The sequence below is a fragment of the Danio aesculapii genome, chromosome 16 (assembly GCF_903798145.1).
Source record: "Danio aesculapii chromosome 16, fDanAes4.1, whole genome shotgun sequence".
Classification (NCBI taxonomy): domain Eukaryota; kingdom Metazoa; phylum Chordata; class Actinopteri; order Cypriniformes; family Danionidae; genus Danio; species Danio aesculapii.
The window spans coordinates 27949958-27967114 of NC_079450.1; the positions used below are offsets into that span (position 1 = coordinate 27949958).

Genomic DNA, 17157 nt, shown 5'->3' on the forward strand with positions numbered 1-17157 from the left:
TAATTTGATTATTGATGGCCTGTATTGGGGAAGGTTACTTTTGAAAGTAGTGCATTACAATATTGAGTTACTCCCCCAAAAAATAACTGATTGCGTTACTTATTTATGGAAAGTAATGCGTTATATTACTTTTCCTTACCTTGCTGAGGTTTGTTCTCTTTCTGAACCTGCAGCTGTTTTTTCACCTTTTTCATAAAGAAGCTCTGTCCATAACAACCAACTATATACCCTATGTATGTATGTATGTATATATATATGTATATATATATATATATATATATATATATATATATATATATATATATATATATATATATATATATATATATATATATATATATATATATATATATATATATATATATATATATGCATGATGTGGCCCTTCAGGAATTGAGTTTGAGACCATTGCTGTACAGATTGATGAAAGTATGTAAAGTAATGTGTTTGTTACTTTTGTACATTTTGTTTTATTAGTAAATTCACTGTCCATTGAGATACAGATTCTAAAAGTACTCACATGAAATAATTTATATTAAGGCAAAAAAAGATTTTAAACCTTTAAAATGTTTCCCAAAAGAGAAAATATTTTACTATATTACAAAACCTTGTGGCTTCTACAGTAACGTTAGACAGGCTGCAGGCAGCTCCTCAACAATAAAAGCAATAACCATTTTTTTTAATTTAGTCGAAATTAATGTTTTACCTGAAGAACGTGACCTGATGTCAATCGTTTAGCTGGAGGTGGGGTGCGGGTATAGTGCCTTGCATCCAGTTGTGTTTTGTTTTTTTGGTCGATGTCGTGTTTCTTGCAGTTGTCAAGAGTTTTACTTACACATAATCTACACTTAACAACAATCCACTTCTTTGCATCGATGAGTTCAACATAACAAGAATCCTTTGCAAAAATTTAAATCTCTGATGTTGTTTCTGTCTGTCAGTAGTAATGATGGGTGATTCGCGAATTAATCTTTTGTTTTAACCAGATCTTCTAAGTGAACCCGTCGAACCAGTTTATTAACTTGAACGGAGTTGTCGTGAAATTTTGCGTCTTGAGTTCTTACATACCGGATACCCCCTCTGACTAGAAATAAACCAATATCCTTACTTATTCAGTTATTAGAACAGTTCACTGACTGTAGAAAAAAAGAGACCTGATGATGATGAGTGCGAGCTGTTCCCTCGCAGCACACTCTCTCGTTGAGTGTGATTCAACCCGACTAAGGCCAATTGTATTCCTCAATATATTTTGTAAAAGCCAATTAAGCAAGGTAAAAAGTAACCCGCGTTACACTTTTTAAAAAGTGACTCAATTATTTTTCAAAGTAATGTGTTACTTTACTTGTTACTTTGGAAAAGTAGTATTGCGTAACGTGTGTTGCTTATAACACGTTACCCCAACACTGCTGATGTCCATGTAAACATTATAACTATTACTGTAGGTAGTAGTGAGTTTGTGAAAAAGACTTTCTTTTGTACCATAACATCACTGCCATCCACTCCACAGGTGTTGCTTTCCAAGTTCCCAAATACTGTCTCTCCTCCACCAGGATCTGCTAGTGATTCTCCTTTTGACAAGATAAGAAAACATTAAAAGACATTCTGAATTTTTCAGAGATTTCACCATTCCATTTCACCTTAAAAAAAAAAACAAACACACTGAAGTCCAGACGTGAAGAACAAGAGTGTTTAATTTAGTGAACCATCAGGATCATAATAAATAAACGGTGAGCGTTTGTCTGTGTTATTCTGCTTCTATCTCATGCAGAGAATCAAAGTGTCATTCCAGAGTCCCTCCTGGAGGGTTTTACTTCAAAGTTTAAATACTAAAATTGCCCTATTCTCCCACTGTTGTTTGGTGCCCAGCATGGGGTTGTAGTGCATTCTTTTGTAAACCTGTCTAAACACAATTCCTCTTATGGTTGTGCGCTGCAGAACATGGCAACTCCTCAGCTGACCACTGACAAACATTAATACTTTATGTCCAACCAGAAGCTTTGGTCAATCAAACGATCCCTTAAATATTCACAACTGCTAACAACAAAACCTCAAATTAAAAAAAATATATATATTAGCAATTCCATAAATTACTCATAAGATCATCACAGTCGATGTGCTAGTTTAAAGATTTATCCTTTCAAACCAGTAAACAAACTCATGTAGAAAGTTAACAAAAATAATATGAACACCTGCAAAAGCAAATACATTTGGTACACACAACAGATGGCAAAAGAGAAAACATAATTCCCAAACAGCAACAAAGTGTGTTTGTTCAACCCCAGGGCTTTAAACACAGAATTAGCCCAATAATCAAGCAAAAAAAAAAGCAAACAAGAGGCTTTGTGTGAGTGCCAGGCGAAGAGCATCGTCTCTCGTTGAATGTCAGGCCTGTTTTGGCCTCCTAAAATGTAGTGCAGAGAGAGTGAGGAGTCCTCTGAGCATTCCTGAAGTCTTCGGGCTGTGCAGCCAGAGGTTGGTATAGGTGAAAGGTGAGAGAGACGAAGGTTAATTGAGGGATGGTGACCTTTCTGTGGTCCACAGGAGCTCGATGTAGGGCCATTTGGTCTGTAGACAGCGCTTGATGGGGGTGTCATCTGTACGTACCATGGGGTCCTCAAAACCCATGACCAAAGCTGTGCCCTCAACGTAACTGACCTAGTAGAGAAAAATACAAGGGGTGAACATGCAATACATCTGTGCAAATTTTCCTTTGAAAAAAAAAAAAAATCCAAAGTCCCTTCCTCCAAAGGCCCGGTTTACACAAATACGTTTATTTTGAAATGCAGAAGTTTTGCTATGGTTCTACCTTCCGTCCACACTACCCCAGAGTTTTCAAGCCCTGAGAACGAAGCTTTTTCGAAACACTGAAGAGGCTGTTTTGGTTTAAAAATGCTGCTGCTCCATGCGAGTGTGAATAAGGGAAAACAAAGACATCTGAAAATGAAGGCATAGCTGCAGACATTCGCCTATCTAATTGGGGCTTTTTCTTCAATATTAAGTGCACAAATTTCAGTCTTGCACCCTTTCCTTAAGTTCAGACTTCTCAAGTTTGATATGGAAAACAAACACCCGAGGACAAGTCGGGCAAATCTTCAGTTTAGGCTATTTTATAACCTCATTCGCATCACACTGGCTATGTTGTTTCACTATCTCAACAATAAAGTGAAAACATGATATAAGGAACTGCCTATTTTCATTTTAAAATTAACTTAGACACAAAAAATGTTGAGGCGTTGTGTAGCTACAGATTTATATGACCATCATCTTCACTATATGCATATTTATAACAAAACAGAGCCTATAACACAGCTGCTTCCTTTCATTTTCTTTGAAAAACACAAAACATACCCTATCTCTTTTGCTGTATATTAGTTTTAATAATCAACAATGGCCATTATAAAAGTATTAAGTACAATAAGTTTATACATTATAGGAAATAAAGGCAAGCAAACAGTCAAATGTGCAGAATCAGTGTACGTGGTTATATTAATTAATATATTAACTTATCTTTGCGCTCAGACAAAACACATTACCTGAGAACAAGTAAGAGATTTAAAAGACGGTTAAATAGAGACAAGATGAATTAAATATCATGTTTAACAACTATAGTGAGATGAGATCCAGCGGTAGATCCTTGATGAACTGTCCAACATGCACTGCTCTTACCTGGGAAGGTATGCTCAAAGCACCCGCTGACTGCCTGGAGCTCAGACGTGTGCATACACTGCAGCGCCTGCCAAAGTGTTTGTGTGGTCATGTGATGTGCGTTTTCAGCAGTGTAGTGTGGACAGAGATCTTTTCAGAAATGATAAATGAAACGTCAGTGTGGATCATGTGGATCATTTTCAAGCCTAATTTAGGCCCCTTTTCTGTGCATGTGTTCTTTTCTGACATGCCCATCTCTATACACTTCAAAGGGTTGAAGATCCAGATTGATAGTTTTGAAGTGAAGAAGTGTGTACAAAGAAACAAACATGCACAATAAATAAAAACATTAGCAAAAAGAGTCATACTCTTCGAATCTTAAATTATAATTTTAAATACTTCACATTGGAATAACCCTCCAATATGGTGGTCATGATTGCACTCAATTAGAAGTGCTCTTCGGAGGTAGATTTATCCAGTTTTGAATGTAGTGACTGTTTCTCTCTGTATGTTATTAAAAACATGGCCTCCTGCAATGACATCATCAGATGTAAGATAGTCAATGGCTTCCATATGGAGGGTGTCATATTGCCAGGAAGGAATCTGCCCTTGACAAAGTGACACAATGAATGCACCCTCATTATTTGTGCATACCGAGTTCCAAATCAACTCATTTATATAAATCCAGCATCTTATCTCAAAGTCTGATGATGCTAGTATTGAGTGTGATGGGAAAAGCAATGACCCTTGATAACCTATAAATCCAGTAATTAAGATGTGATGTCAACAGTCAGAATCAGAGAAATCCTCCCTGGCCAACCAACGTCCTTTTTTCAAGCAGATTAGCATTGTCTAATTCAACCCAGTCTTGAGTAAAACCCATAAAGCTCCACGGCGCTCCCTCTGGTGGAGACCACAAACATCTCTATACCAACATCACCAGCCCATTACACAGCGAGGCTCAGACATGCTGACAACATAAGTCTCCCTGTCCAAGTCACTGGGAAGCAGATCACACACTTGCAAGCCTCCACTTGTCATTTTTCTTCTAAGTGGCCAACTAACCTCCGCTCAACCTTGTGTTTCAGCAAAAAAGTTGCTTTTGTCATCAGCCATGAGTGTTCATTGGTTTTCCCAGAGCTTAGAGAACAATCCATCACAACAAACACACACTAATACTATCTGTGACTACAGAGAGATGTCAGATTGATTTAAGACTGCAAAAGCTGGCAACAGGCAGGCAAAGAAACTGATGCTGAGAGATGATCTCTTGAACTTTAAGATCTTTTAAGATCTTCAAACAATCTAGATTCGCCTTGCTTCATTATCACTTCCTTTGCACTTTAAGCCACTAAATTTACCCAACCTCAAGCTATTGAAAGCATAATTCAAAAGAAAGAAGGGGTGACATCCTTTAAATGAGTAAATGGTCAACATAACTAGGCCCAATAAAGGCCTACAATACATACTGTTTGCAGGCATTCATTGTGGCTTCCAGTCAACTCTGGTCGCGTGGATCACTTAGGTTATCCCTTAAGTTCATAAAACTTGTCAACATTTAAGGGTATGTTTACTTAAAATAATCCAAACATTTCCACTGGCCAGCCAGATAACATGTTCTGAGCTTTTTTTGGCATGTTGGACTGGAGATAACAGTCTACTGTTGATCAGCTGGGCTTATGTTCAGCTGCTAGTCTACGCTTTAAATAAACAATTCTTTGTATTCAAGCTAAAACAAATACTTGTGTGCTCATAATCAGTTAGAGAGAGTCAATCTGACTGTACACAATTACTGAATAAAAGCAGCAATGAAACAAGTACACCAAAAAATAACCAATTTAACTAGTAATGACAAACCTGTCTAAACAGTTAAATACCCTCTGCAGTCACTAACTGCATTCCTTAAAACTCACGCTTGATTTTTAAAATGACATTTAGGCCCCGTTTACACCAATATGCTTTAGTTTTAAAACACATAAGTTTTGCTACCGTTTCGCCTTCCGTTCACACTACCCCGGAGTTTTTGAGCTCTGAAAACAGAGCTTTTTTGGAAAAGCTGATAAGGCCGTTTTGGTTTTAAAATGCTGCTGCTTCGTGTATTTTCCTCAATATTACACACAAAGTCTTGCACCCTTTTCTTAAGTTCAGACTTTGAAGGTTTGATATGGAAAACAAACTCCCGAGGACACGTCGGGTAAATCTTTAAAGGGAACAGTGTACTTTATAACCTCATTCGCATCACACTGGCTACGATGTTTTACTATCTCAACAATAAAATGAAAACATGATATAAGGAACTGCCCATTTTCATTTGGATACTTACTTAACAGACACTAAAAATGTTGAGGCGTCGTGTAGCTATATATTTATATGACAGTCATCTTCACTTTATGCATATTTATAACAAGACGGAGTCTATAACATAACTGCCTCCTATCATTTTCTTTGAAAAACACAAAACATACCCTCTCTTTTGCTGAATATCAGTTTTAATAATCAACAATGGTCATTATAAAAGTATTACGTACAATAAGTTTATACAATATAGGAAATAAAGGCAAACAGTCAAATTTGCATAATCAGTGTATGTGGTTATATTAATTAATATATTAACTTATCTTTGCTCAACCAATACATGTTACCTGAGAACAAGTAATAGATTCAAAAGGCCAAAGAGTCGAGACAAGTGATAGAGACAAGATGAATTAAATATCATGTTTAACAATTATAGAGAGATTAGATCCAGCAGTACTGTATATCCTTGATAAACTGTCTGACATGAGCTGCTCTCACCTGGGGAGGTGTGCTCAGACGTGCGCATACACTGCAGCACATGCTAGAGTGTGTGTGTGGTCACGTGATGTTTGTTTTCAGTGGTGTAGTGTGGACGGAGATCTTTTCAGAAATGCAAGGTGAAAAGCCAGTGTGGACGTGGATAGTTTTCATTCTAAAACGATGTTTATAACTAAAACATATTAGTGTAAACAGGGCCTCAGTTATTTTCCCCATAAAAATGATTTCTTAATGGCTTGCCTTAAGCAAGGATCCTAGAATATCCAACAATGTTGAATTAATAAAAACTTACTGGAAATATTAAACAATCAAGTAACATGTTGTGAAGCATTGTGATCCTGTTGAAACCTGCAGTTCAGTTTGTTGGTAAAGACTCAGTAAATGTCTTTCCAAAAAGACAATAAAACCAGAAAATCATTATAGAATCATCCTGACAGCAATGTGAACGTGGTCCAAAATGCAGAAGTGACATGAAGCAGGAAAGCTGGAGGAAGACAGAATGAGAGCAGATCCCTTTGGATTATTTTATGACTTGAGCAGAAATGAACCCTGGGTTTCAAAAGTGCCAGTATGGCCACGTTACGGCCAGAGGAGCTCCTTGCATTTTGCAAGGTGTCTGGTTCCTGAGAAAGGGCCCCTGTGAATATACGAGTGGCACAGAGGAAACCTCGACTACAAAGGCTGCACACTTTACTGCTGCTGCTAATGTGTTTGCCAGAGTAATGAAGAGTAACCTGCGTGTCCTCTGGGGTCTGATGTGGCAATTACTACCCATTTTTTCGAAACTTCTGTCAATCTGTTTTTCACTCATATGCACGCGCGCGCGCGCACACACACAAACACACACTTGTTGTTTTTCTCTAGTGCTTAACATTCACCGTCATACAGGTAAGACACTTTTAAATACATATTTAATAATTTACTTTTGCTTGATCCTGAATTTATCTTGACAATCTATTTATAATATGCATAGATCGCTTTTAATATTCAAGTATGAACGCAAAATGTAGGGTGAGAGTTAAGAGGTCAAAAACGGCATGTGTAAATGTCATTAGTGCTCTTTATTGGGAAGTGTATGGAAGAAGGCCAATGATTCACAATGGTCAGAAAAAGCACTTTACTACTAGAAGCATAATACTGTAGATAATAAGTACCTGGAACAACAAGAAAGTGTGTATTAAATTAGTTTAAAAGTATTTAATCAATCTCTATTTCAAGTGTTTTTTTTTGTTTTTTTTTACTATTTTAACAAGAAAAACAATACAAAAATGTACTGATGATGAGGATGATGAACATAAGGAAATATGAATAAATATAGTTATAGGATAGTTCAACTCAAAATTAATTCTACCATAACTAACCCCATGATATACGTATGTGTGTTTAATTAAATGAGACATTTCTATCCCTCATTTGAAAGTCTATTACCCAAAAACTTTAAATGATGTTTTTAGAGCAATCATAATTGATTTTGATTTCAAATGAGCAGATCTACTTTGAGCTTTTATTCATGGTAACAATGACTGGTGAACATAAAACAGAATAGGCGTCTAAAACTCTAAAATTTAAATGTACCGATATTTTTATTTGTGTACTGAAAATGAAAAACTAAACATAAAATATAGGTTTAAATTTATATGAGCGCAAACAAATAAATAATGATACGTTCTGTTTCAAGTCAACAGCCCTTTAACTAACATGCAAACATGAATGCTATGTTAAAATGTGAACAGAAAATAAATAAATAAAAATGAATTTGAATATTCAGCTTTTTTCTTTTGCATATGTAAAAGTTTGACCAGGTTTTACTAATTTAATATTGGAGTCATGCAAGAACCAATGCAGAACATTTTTTCCACAAAAGAAAAAAAAATGTAATTTGGGTTTTTGAATAACATAATAAAGGGTAAATGATGACAACTTAATTTTTCCTGTTACTATGACTGCTGAAACAAAATTATATAAAAACCAAATAGGAATACGGCCATGAAACAACCATGAGACCAGAGAAAAAAACTAAACCAAAAGTAAATTTGAAAAATAATATCTTTTTAAGGACGCAAATAATTCTGATTGCTTTGACTACATACAAGCAGAAATAACGAGAAAATAGTCCAGTGAAACAGCTTTGTGGCTACATTCTACCCAGTCTCAAAAGCTCTCAACACTCACAGGAATGAGTCTAGTTTGGGCTTCAGGAGTCTGAGATGTCTATACTGTGTGGGCATTAGAATGGAGTAGCTCACCATCTCCACTTCCCAGGGATCAGACGGGATAAGTCTGACCGACCATTACTTTTTGGCTGGCAGGGGTAATATGTGCAATTAAAGTGTGCATTGCATGCGTGGGAATTAAAGAGAGTATGCGTGAGTGTGTCTTACCTTCTCATTATGGTTGGACTGCTTCAGGCCGTTATAGTGATACACAGGAAAGGAATCTGGGATCACAGAATCCTGAAACATTGAGACAACACATGTCATTGTGGATACATAGATTACCTGGGGTCTCATTTATAAACAAAGTGTACACCCAAGGTTCTCAATAGGTGGGCCACGGGACACATGCGGGAAACTCTTTAAAATGTGGCCCACGGCTGCACAGACTGATCAGCTCTCATGTTGCTGCATATAGGACAGCATATAGTGAAGCACTAGGGCTGTAACGGTACATGTATTCGTTCCGAACCATCACGGTAAGATGGTCACAGTTCGGTTCACGTGCCCTCATGACGAATACAGAATACATTCACAAAGGACACAGCAGCACTCAACAGTGGTTACGTTATTTTTCTGATGTCATAACAACTTGCTACATGTAAACAGAAGTGTGCAACACTAGTCCCACCTCCGAGTTCTTCTGATTGGTCCATTTCTCTGAAACTGGCAGTATGTGTGACAAATGAGTGCTGCTGTGGGTAAAAGTTGACATCCTTTTATCTTCACACAGCTTCTAAACATGCAGTGCTGCAAAAGACTTGAGTGTATAACAGCCACGCGCATCCGTAAATGATGGAACTATAAGATATTGTCTCATTATATGAGCTCGCAAGTCAGTCTATAAGTGTTCTCAACACACTCACATCATATTGCACAGCCTGATCTGGACACAGTGCTGCATTTTCAATAAAAGAGATTTCACTTTTGAAGCTTACTGAATCTTAAATTTAATACATAACTATTGTTTTTTCATTGTTTTAGGAGTGGGCTGAGATTAATTTTTAAACTATAAATTCCTAATTAGTTTCCTGATTATGAAGTTTTGTTTTTAATTATTGTGTTTAACTTGTATTTTTGCATCACAAGAAACTCTTCAGCTCTGACAAAACACTTCTACCTGTTTAAAATAAACAGAAAAGGCAAGTTTTTTGGATTTTTTATTATTCCTGTTCAACCATACCAGTATCAAACCGAGACGCCAAAACCATGTACCGACCCATGACTCCAGTGTATAAGTGGATCCCTGTATCTCATGTGGTTGATATTTGGCCCTCAAGGCCACCGAAGTTGAGAATCTCTGGTGTACACACACCACTTCCCACGCAAAAGTTGCGATATATAAAAGACAAATTTGAAGGGAGTTTACATATAGCTGCACAAAGTAAGCATATTAACTCAAGTACAGACTTATTGAACCACTTTGAATCATAATCAATAATAAATAAATAAAAAAGCGGAACTTCAGGTGTGCGACCTGCTTTACGCCCTTGTCGCAGCACCAGTGGCACGGGAATTAGGCACAAAAATTCATATTCTGATTCGGTTCGGTGCATACCGGTTACAAAGGTATCGGTGCCATAATGATGTTTCGGTACCCAACCCTAATCTCAACACACTCTATCAACTCATTTTTAGATGTTATAACATGCCCAATACCGACACCCCCCTGAAATGAATCACTTTAAGTCCAAAACAATACCCCACTCCCCTGTGTAGCTGCTAAAAAGACCTGAAATCAAATTGGTGCCAGAACATTTCAGACCATGTCAAAACCCAAGCACACAGTTCTGATGGGAGCCAAATACCTCTGTCTAGCCCCGATACCACATGCCTGCTTTACTGCCAGAACAACAACAGCGCATGTATTTGAGTGGGCCTAAAATAGGGTTAGAGTATTTGATTTGATGGTAAATTGAGGCCTTTTTTGTATGTATCCCTAAAGCCCTAATGAATTTAACACAGAGTGGTGGAGCTACAAGTCCATGCCAAATATAACCGTCAGCTTCTCCTCTCCTCTCTTTCTCTCTCTGAGGGGCTACATGTACATTGATTTAATCTAGGGCTGATTGTAGGTTTATTTGAACGTAATGAAAAAACAGTAAGAAAAAGCAAACAACGTTGAGCAAGAGCAAGAAATCAAGGGGAACAGGGAAAAAACCCCAGCAGGATAGCCAGTATGAGAGAGAGAACTCTGTTCCAAAACCTAGTTTGCTGCCTTGCTGTCATTCTGCCTGCATAGGTGGCATCCTAAACAAATTGTATTCGTAGTTCTCTTGAATTTAAACTTTTATAGCATATTTTGCAAAAATGCTGTGTGCTGGGCTTAATGAGCTCTCTGTATGTGCTTTTAGTAAAAAAAAAACTTCCCCATCGCACACACAAAAGAAGATCTTCTGCAAAAAGATGGATTTGTGATGCCGGTGTTAAACTGTATTGGGAAATATCGTGTCTATGATGAGAAAAACAGACAAGCTGTCCTTTTATGGTTACATTTTGTGACATCATGTGCTCTTTTTTTGATTTGTTTATGTGTCTTTTGCTTGTGTGTAGGGTTCAGATTTCAGTGGAAATTGACTTTTTTGAAAGAAAAGACCTGTCTTTTTAGCAGCGTTGGTCCAGTTGTTTGGTGCACACCAAGATTCAGATGACCACATTTATTTATTTAAAAAAAGAAACCTGCAGTAACAAAGCAATCACATCACAGTTTGTTTTTAATCTAACCAAACCTGCCAGGTGTGCATAGGCCTGTCACAATATCTATTTTTTGTTATACGGTATATTGTACCAAAATATATTGCAATAAATGATATTATTGTCATTTTATTACAAGACGATTTTTATACCACTCATAATGCCAGAATGCAAGTACACTTTTCCAAAGAACACATGGGGCTCTATTTTGACGATCCATGCGCAAAGTGCAAGGTGCAAAAGCATTAAGGGCTTGTCAAAATCCACTTGCTATTTTAAGAACGGAAAAACCCGCTTTGTGCCGTGGCGCATGGTCTAACAAGGTTGAGCTAATTCTCTTAATAAATTATAGGTGTGTTTTGAGAATAAACCAATCAGAGTCTCATCTCCCATTCCCTTTAAGAGTCAGTTGCGTTGCGCCATAGCGCACTTGCCATTTCCATGGCGGACTTTGTAAGATAGATAGGCTGTGCAATCAGCTAAAACGTTGCTGGTATTGTTTTTTTTTTTGTATGGGCGATATATAATCGCATGACCAAAAATTATTGAGGTTATGGCCATGTGTTGTGCGATAAGTCGATATATTGGTCATTGTGACAGGCCTAGGCGTGCACACTCTCAGTACCTTTATCTCTCAGTTAATGTACTTCCAAAAGAGTATGACGATCTATTAAGCATTCAGAAAATATTTAATATATAGTATATCGCTTTTGTTATATATTCTTACCTTATACTTTTATATTGAATAAAGAAACTGCATTAAATATTTGTTAAATAGCACATTTTTAGCACATTATATGGAGGCATGTTTTTTTTTTTTTTTTTTATTAAAATAAATGCATCTGTGAATTGACTTTGAAATTTCTGAGGAAAACAAGTGTAGACAAAAATTTTCTCCTGACATTTAATGAACTGAAACTGCTTTGTGATTATTTACTCTTAACAATTACAGCTTCTTTATGTATTGTTCTTTATGTAAATAAAAGTATATGATTACAATCACCACATAGACCCACTACAATAAAATGATTAGCCACATTAGCCTGCAAATTAGCCACAGCAAATGGTGAAGGACGAAGCTTAATCTTAGATGGAAAGAAAAAACTGTTTATCATTAAAAAAAAATCCCAACACTAGTTTATGTGCAAATTACAATTATATAGCTTTTTTATTCATATTATATATTTTTTCAGCAACTTTCATCCTATATTTACTTTCATCAGCAAAAGGTTCATGCAGTTTTTTTGGGTGCACAATACAGTTCTTGGAGCTTCATATGATTACTACAGGTGTGAACCTACACTGCTCTCACGGTTCGTTTATGATTATCATGCCATCAATACAGTTCAATTCAAGATCTTGGTGCATCACAGTGCATTGATGATGCTTTTATACACAGTTTTATTTTTTCTTCACAGCACAACAATTCTTGTTTTAAAATGTATAAATATATTTATATTTAAATACTATTTGTAATACAATTTTGTCATTTGATATAAACATTCAAATATATGAACTGTACCTTTAAAAACTCAAGTACAGGCACAGAACAACAGGAGCATTTATAGTAAATAAACAAATTCTTGTTTGTTCTTACACCCCTTTGACTGGTCACGCGCTCAACAGAAAAGGCTGTGTTTGGCTGTAACGATCTGGCGATGTTCACTGATGAATAATAAACGGCAACGGCGATCACAGCTGATCCATGATAGACACGGTGGAGAAAATTCACTCTGCAGACAAGCTCGTGTCTGTATCCAGAAGTATCGCTGTAACAGCCGAGAGGAGCAAACTTTACCTCACGACAGGAGGTCAAATGGGCCACAGTGAGAGAGAGAGAGAGAAATTGAGTTTACTTTCAGTTTTTCCATAACAGTGAAACAGGGGCTTCTGCTGTAAGTGTCAGTGAAAGACTGTCCAGCAAACACACAAGCAGTAAGTTGTGCACAGTTTCTGCGTTTTTAAGTAGTTGGAGCGTTTTAAATACTGGCCCTCGCCTCCCTTTACCATAGTAAGCTACCGCAATATAGTGCATATGAGATAAATGACATCCATACATAATAACTGGTTATGATTATTACTGAACCGATATCAAATTGTCCGTGTCTGCATCGCGGTGCACCGAAGAAACAACTAATTTTGACACCCCTAATGATTACAGTACACCTGGAATGTTCTGACAGTTTTTATTTCTTTTCTGGATTTTAAAAGTCTCTGGATCTTTTCTATCTGTTGAGTATGTGAGTGCTAAAATATTTTCATTTGTGTTCCAAAGATAAACAAAGGTCTCGGGGGATTGGATTGACTTGAGGGTGAGAAATAAATAACAGAATTTTCATTTCTGAGTAAACTATTCCTTTAAAAGCATATCAGACGGCAGCATAATTACTGTATGCCTGCTTTTGGAATGATTTTCACATCAGTAAGGCGAAGTGACTTGTATTGAGCTCTCCACTCACATAGCATTTAGGTCACGTTTAAACATACAGCCTGAAAGACAGAGACATGGTGTGCGTGTTACCTGATCAGGAAAGAACTCCAACAGAAACTGACCCAACAGAATAATCCCCAACCCCTCTGGATCCAGCTTACTCTTCATCAGATTCACACTGAAAAAAAAAAAAGAGAAATGAATAAGAGAAATACAGTTAAAGTCAGAATTATAAGCCCCCCGAATTATTAGCTGGCCTATTAATTTTTCCCCCCAATTTCTGTTTAACGGAGAGCAGATTTCTTCACCACATTTCTAAACATAATAGTTTTAATAACTCATTTCTCATAACTGATTTCTTTTATCTTTGCCATGATGACAGTAAATAATATAAAATAAATAATATAAATAACTAGATATTTTTCAAGACACTTCTATACAGTTTAAAGTGACATTTAAAGGCTTAGCTAGGTTAATTTAGTTAACTAGGCAGGTTAGGGTACTTAGGCAAGTCATTGTATAACAATGGTTTGTTCTGTAGACTATCAAAAAATAAATAGCTTAAAGGAGCTAATAATTTTGACCCTAAAATGGTGTTTAAAAAATTAAAAACTGCTTTTATTCTAGTCGAAATAAAACAAATAAAATTTTCTCCAGAAGAAAAAATATTATCAGACATACTGTGAAAATTTCCTTGCTCTGTTAAACATCATTTGGGAAATATTTAAAAAAGAAAATAAAAAAATCAAAGGCGGCTAATAATTCTGGCTTCAACTGTATGTGCATGCTTTCTGCATGTATTCCTCACTGTCAGTAAGACGTGTAGACACAATTAGCTAGAAATGAATTATGCTCAGTTACTAAACATATCACAGTGTGTAATGACATTAAAACTCAGTGATGTTAAAACAGGGCAGACTTTTCCTTTTAAAGTCATACAGAGAGACTGATAACATTACTAACTCACTCCCACACAAGCTCAGTAATCAGAGGATGATAAATGCTTTCTCGTGTGATCACAGGTCACTTCAACGTGCACATAAAAATTGAAACAATAATAATCATTTGCCAAAACCTTGATTAAGCTGTATGTAGTTTCAGAAGGGGCCAAAGAAGAGTTCCAACCTCATCAACACTTGACTTAACCACTTTTGACAGAACAGGGTGCTGTGTAAAAACAAACATGTGAGCTAAACTTTATTCTGTCAATTAAACCTTTACATTACAAACCCTCTTGCTGAACGGCTCAAGCTGTCGTTCAGCTGTCAAAGGTTGATGTGATTTGAGAAAACAGGTGGTTTTAAATCACTCAGGTTTCAGTGGGAAGCCGTTTAAGAGGTGAAGCTTTCAAAGGGACTCTGTTGAGTGGCTTTAAAAGAGGGTTTAGACAAAGTAAAAGACTTTACTCTCTATTTCCCCTTTGCACTATAAGAGTCACGAGTCTGTTTGAGTGGCTTGTGAACCAAAGCTCTGCAAAGAGAGAGGATAGATATTTTAACATGCAAAAACCTCTTCACATCACTTTCCAAATACAAACGCTACCCATTTTTGTATGAAGCATAAAAGTACAAAGTATGTTACAAATAAATGAAGATAATTTGATTTAATGGTATATTTTTAATTAAAGGGGTGGTCCACTACGATATCATATTTTAAACTTTAGTTGATGTGTAATGTAGCTGTGTGAACATAAACAGAATCTCAGAATGCAAGACGCTCAAAGTTCAATGTTAAGGGAGACCTTGGTTTTTACAGAGTTAGCTTGGCAAAGCCTACAATAAATGAATTTTGGGGACTACAAAAAAATACTTCCAGGCCTTGTGAGATCACAAACGTACTTTAACCGCGCACACACACTGTGCAGCTAAGGGGCGTGGCCAGAGGCGCTGTAATGTTACAGCAGAGAGAGAGCTAAAATCCAAAGGTTGCTATTTCCACAGAGCTTCTTCTGTTTCTGTATTTGGGGTTCCAAATGACATAATACAAAGACAGAAGTGCTTACAGTTCAATATTAATTATGTTCAAGAGAATTATAAAATACATAGTAAGCATGATTTGACAAAACACAGCTTCCAGAATCTCCCAGTTCAGTCCTGGATTCAGTAAAAATCTCCTCAAAGGAGCAGCTCCAACAAGCAGAAACTGTGAACTCTGAGCCACAACCTGTAAGTGTTTTTATTTGTTAAAATTGATCTATTACATGAACAGTGTCTAGCGTTAACGGTAAGCTGTAGCAAGGATGTAAACAACGGGAAATGCTGTTTGGCATCGCTAATAAATCAAGGCTCACACAGGTCGCATCCCACATCTTGTGCTTTATTCTTCTGTCAACAGCGTCACTGTATATTACAGAACAATAACTTAATCCGAGCATCTGAGAACAATAAAAATAAACATCGGTCCCGCTCACATGCATTTCTCGTGTTACACGCGTCTACAGACAGCTCACACCAGTCATTGGTTCTCTCACACACACGCACGCACGCACACACACACACACACAGGCGATCTCTCTTAAAGGAGCCGCACCCCATGTTCACTCATTACAGACACTTGTCAGATGTTATTTTAGAGAGCGGGCATGAGGTTAACTGACTGTTAACATAAGCACGTGCATGCTTGTGCGGGCGTGACATGGGGCCGATCCACAAATCGCAGCACATTATGACAGATGACCAATCAGAGTCAGTTGGGGGCGTGCCTTTCAGAGGAACTAGGAAATATGCCTGTCGTTTTCATGTTAGCTGAGTAGCTGTATATAATCAAAGTGAGATTTATAAAAAAATAACGCGATTTCCTTTAAGTGAAACAGGAACACACATTGCTTTGCATCTTATAAACACAACCAAGCCTTAAAATTACATTCTGGACCACCCCTTTAAGTGAAGGTTAATGTTTTAAAATTAATTAAATATTACAGATAAGGTTAAGTCACAAAAATATGCACAAAGAACTTAATGAGAAAGAGACTGTTAACAAACTTTAAACCAAATGGATTGAAGTATGATGTTTATATGTGTTGTTTATAGTGGATGCCATTATAATTTGTGTTAGTCTTATGGACCTTATTCTGGAAGTGCGCTAATTTTTGCGAATGTTTTAGTTCTTCCGATTCCGCTGCCTATGGGAGTAATGACTAGAAATAATAAAGGCAGAAAACAAGTGTGTTCATGACTATACATAAAAGTAGAATAATATAATAAGAAAATATCAATTTGCAACATCAAGCTAAACGATGAACCATTTTTAACATATAATAGTAATCAATGGAAGTGAATGAGACCAGAAGTCTCAAGCCAAAACGATTTCAATGCGTGAACAATAAGTTCAACACTTACAATTTTTAACGACTTTTTGAAATAGTGCTTTTATATTCTGTTT

At 36.6% G+C, this 17157-nt stretch overlaps 1 protein-coding gene across 1 annotated transcript in view; it reads right to left on the minus strand.

Annotated features, from left to right (window-relative positions):
* Positions 1-1673: 1673 nt before the first annotated feature.
* mindy3 (MINDY lysine 48 deubiquitinase 3) overlaps positions 1674-17157 on the minus strand; it is a 64157-nt gene continuing 48673 nt past the window's right edge. Inside the window, exons 13-15 of the mRNA XM_056475999.1 lie at positions 13867-13954; positions 8820-8891; positions 1674-2655 (exon numbers count right to left, since the gene is read on the minus strand). Of these exons, the coding sequence (XP_056331974.1) occupies positions 2506-2655; positions 8820-8891; positions 13867-13954 (310 nt within the window). The 3' untranslated portion in view covers positions 1674-2505. The remainder of the gene's footprint in view (positions 2656-8819; positions 8892-13866; positions 13955-17157) is intronic.